The 4,491-nt window shown below is 40.9% G+C and overlaps 1 protein-coding gene across 1 annotated transcript; it reads right to left on the reverse strand.

Annotated features, from left to right (window-relative positions):
- Nucleotides 1-708: 708 nt before the first annotated feature.
- LOC105876137 (transmembrane protein 218-like) lies at nt 709-1,645 on the reverse strand. Its single transcript, XM_012773757.3, is given in 2 exon segments — nt 709-1,278; nt 1,280-1,645. Coding segments are annotated over 2 exon segments (348 nt in total). The 5' UTR covers nt 1,451-1,645; the 3' UTR covers nt 709-1,101.
- Between the last annotated feature and the right edge of the window lie 2,846 nt (nt 1,646-4,491).

Below are 4,491 nucleotides of genomic sequence, written 5' to 3' on the forward strand. Positions count from 1 at the left end.
AAATCAAGAAAATGAAGCTGCCTTTATATATAGGCTTGCAGTGTTGGGAATGTGGACCTTCAAAGGGAGCCAACTGATGAAAAAAATATCTTGGAGCATTTCCATGGGGCACCCAGACTGGAAACCACCCAAAGTGACAGGCAGCCTGGGGTGAACCTGTCTCGTCTGCCTGCAGGCAGCCCAGGCCCAGCTGGAGGGAGAGGGTGTTCCCAGCCACCACACTGCAACCATGCCCAGGAGTGGTCACTGCTGAGGGCAATCTGAGGCTGTACATTTTGAAAAACAATTATTTTAATTTTTCCTAATTATTAAAACATGCAAGGTCATTGTCGAATTGGAAAATATAGAAAAAAATTGCAAAACAATATTTTAGGGTATTTTCTTTTAAAAATATTTCATTTTTCTTTTTTACATAGTTGGACACATACAGTGTATAAAATTTTTGTGTCCTGCTTTATTACTTTATTTATTTTTATTTTTTATTTTTTTTGAAGTGAAAGGCGGCCTTTGGCTGTTATTTATTGCTATATTAGAGCAGAGGAAAGTGACACCCATTGCCTTTACAAAGTTCTGTGGAATTACATGCATAGAGTCATCAGTAACCAATATCTGAGTAAGTCTCCCCAATTACCACATTAAAATAACTTTTGAATTTGAGTGCCTTTCCTTTCCAAATGATTCTAACCTCATAACAAAGAATTTTACATATTATCAAAATGGACCAGGTTCTTTTATTGGACAACAGAAGCCAAAATGCTCCTTTTCCCAAAATCCACTTACTAATGACTTGATTGAAAATATATTCTAAGCAGATCACTGTTACTATGTCCCTTTCAAAGGATGGAAATTCTTAGGTACAAGTACTAAGAAGACTGCAAAATCTCTCATAAGCTGGTGAGAATCTATCCCCACAGGGAAAATTTTGCAACCCAGTTTCTGGAAGGCAGGACACAAGAGATTTATCTTACTGATGGATGGATAGTCCTTTGATCTTAAGACACAAGGGCTGTCAAAACAAGGCTCCAAATGGTGCCTTTCTGTTCATCAATGTCATCACATCGAAGTAGAGGAGAGCAAGGTCTTGGTTTTCCCGTATAGCACTCAGTAGGACCGCAGTGGTTTGGCATAGATTGGCTGCAGGACATGATGAGTTAGAACCAAGAAGAGGCCTCCAAGGAAGACAGCACTGAGGAAAGCCAGCAGGACATAGCGGCCAATGAAAAAGGCGTCCACAATCTTAACTTCGACCTCTGGGGCTGGGAATTCACTAGCTCGGGGGGAAAAGCAATAGAACTGATGTGATGATCAGAGCACCGAGGAGTATGAAAATGACAGAGAACCTAGCCATCCTGGAGGCTCTGGATAACAGCACACACAGCAGCAGCACCGACACCCAGAGCAGGGCTAGGATGAACACGCCTGCACCCACTCCGAGCACAGTGCCAGCCATCCTGGGCAGAGGCAGCAGCAGTCCTGCCGCCCTGTCGTGACTGCACGGTCAAGTGTCCTCAGTGCTCCCGCCGCTGCCTTCCAGGTAATCGATCATAGGACAGAAAGTTCCCACTCTGTTGTCGAGTTCTTACTCACAGGAGAAAGAAAACACCAAGTCATCTCCCAGTCCGACCTGTTCCGGCCCACAGGGGCTTTGGTCTCCTGCTTTATTACTTTATATAGCATGGGTATTTTCATATAGTGTTGAGAATATTTTGCAGTCATAGATTTTAATGGCTGCTTAATATTCTCTCTTGCTGTAGTTTCTTTAGTAATTCTATGGTTGGATATTTTTCAATATTATGAATAGTACAGCAATAAAAACCTTTGATCATATTTCCAGTTAATTCCTTAAGAATAGAGTACCAAACGAGGAATTTATCAGTGAAAGATAATAAAAATGGCTTCCATTTATTAAGCACTTATTATGTGCCAGGCACTTTACTTACATTTGGGAATTTAATTCTTATAACAATCCTGCAAGATTTATATTATTTATATGTTACAGATGAAGACTCAGAAAGTTAGACAGCTAATAAATGGCAAAATTGGGATTTAAATACAGGTTGGTCTAATTAGAAAAGTGATAGTCAATTTTATGTGTCAACTTGGCTGGGCCATAGTGCCCAGACATTTGGCCAAACATCATTCTGAATGTTTTCATGAGGGTGTTTTTAGATGAGATTTACACTGAAATTGGTGGACTTTGAGTAAAGGGGATTGCCCTCCATAATGAGGGGTAGTTTCATCCAGTCAGTTGAAAGCTTGAATAGAAAAGAAAAAAAAAAAAAGACTGATCTCCAACCAAGAAAGAACTCTGCAGCTGACAGCCCTGGAACTTGAAATACAACACAAGATCTTCGCTGGATCTCTAACCTGACAACACACTCTGCAAATTTTGGATTTGCCAGAGTCCATAATCACGTAAGCCAATTCCTCAAAATAAATCTCATTCTACATATATATTCTACATTCTATTAAAAAAATTTTTTGGCTGGGCGCGGTGGCTCACGCCTGTAATCCTAGCTCTCTGGGAGGCCGAGGCGGGCGGATTGCTCAAGGTCAGGAGTTCAAAACCAGCCTGAGCAAGAGCGAGACCCCGTCTCTACTATAAATAGAAAGAAATTAATTGGCCAACTGATATGTATATAAAAAATTAGCCGGGCATAGTGGCGCATGCCTGTAGTCCCAGCTACTCGGGAGGCTGAGGCAGAAGGATCGCTCGAGCCCAGGAGTGTGAGGTTGCTGTGAGCTAGGCTGCTGCCATGGCACTCACTCTAGCCTGGGCAACAAAGCGAGACTCTGTCTCAAAAAAAAAAAAAAAAAAAAAAAAAAATTTTTTAAATTATTATGGGCACATAATAGTTGTATATCTTTATAGGGTGTATGTGATGTTTTGATACATGCATGCAATGTGAATTAATCAAATCAGGGTAATTGGGTATCTATCACCTCAGGCATTTATTACCTCTCTATGCTAGGAACATTCCAATTCTACTCTTTTAGCTGTTCTAAAATATGATCAGCTCATTGTTGAGTATAGTCACTTTGTTGTATTATCAAATATTGTTCATTCTATCTAATTATCTATATTTTTGCACCCATCAACCATCCCTACTCCATGCCCTGCTCCCCGCTCCCCTCCCCAGCCTCTGGTAACCATCATTCCACTCTCTGTCTCCAGGAGATCAGTTGTTTTTAATACTTATTTCCCATATATGAGTGAGAATATGCAAGATTTGTCTTTCTGTGCTTGGCCTATTTCACTTAATATTCTCCAGTTCCATCTATGTTGTTGCAAATGGCAGGATTTTATTCTTTTCCTTTTAGTTCACTGTGTACACATTCTACGATTCTGTTTCTGTGGGGAACTCTGACTGAAAGAACATTCTCTGGCTAGAATATTTTCAAAGTTTTGATAGGTATTTCTAAATTGCTTCTCAAAAGGCTTAACAATGAATATTCCCACCAGCAATGTATGAGGGGACACGAACTGAGAACTAACAAAGAAAACACAGTACATGGGTGCTTGTCATCACGGCCTTCAGTATTCATCTTTAAAATATCCTATTTGTGTACTGTATAGAAAAGGGGTTTTCAGTGTTGCTTTGTTGCTTGAATTCACGTTTCCTTTTCTAACTAAAGAAGTTGGACATTTCTACTTTTTTTAACAGATACATATTCACTTATTCTTTTCTATTTTTCTTTCTTAAGGATTGAGTTTTTTACGTTTAGGTTTCTGGAATTTATTTTGGTGTACGGTTCATGTTGGGGATCTGATCTGATTTCTTCCAAAATGGCTAATATACTGGCCTGATGGTTTCTATTGTGTAATCCACTGGGCTTTGGTTTTCTCGTCCACAAAGTGAGAGGGCTGGGCTAGAAGGGGTTCTTAACTCTTATTGCACATCAGAATCACCGGAGGGAGGGCACTTTAAAAAAAACACAGTTGCTTGGGCTTTGCTCCAGAGTTTTTGTTTCAGTTGGTCTGGGCTGGGAACTGGAAATTGTTATTTTCTCTTTTCTGGTCTCTTAAATTGTAATGTGCAGCAGGTTTGAGGAAGCCTGAACTACATGACCACCTCTAACACTCTGCTTTGAGGCAAAGACTTCTGTGACATCTGTGAGCCCACTGCTCTCCAGGTAGCAACCCCTGCTCTGGCGGGTGGGGTTTGGGAAACCTGGGGGAAGGAGAAGGAGATTCCCTCTTTCCTACTCCTTGTACGGACCTTCTGTGGCTTCCTGGTCTATGAGGTCTCTATGCACCTACTGGCCCAGGTCACAGCTCCTCTGCTCTGGCTTCCACGTATAGAACTCAATGATTCCTCAGGCTTGGATTTCTACAAAAACTTTGCCAAAAAGAAATAAGTAGCAGAGCAAAGCACTGTATGTTTCCTTGAAGGAAATAAGGCTCTGGTTTATTTTTCTGGCTGATTTTTGGCCTCGGCCTGTCCTTACCCACCTTTGTAATCCATAGATTGTCCCCTACTCAGCATTTCT

Source organism: Microcebus murinus, chromosome 4, assembly GCF_040939455.1.
Source record: "Microcebus murinus isolate Inina chromosome 4, M.murinus_Inina_mat1.0, whole genome shotgun sequence".
NCBI lineage: Eukaryota > Metazoa > Chordata > Mammalia > Primates > Cheirogaleidae > Microcebus > Microcebus murinus.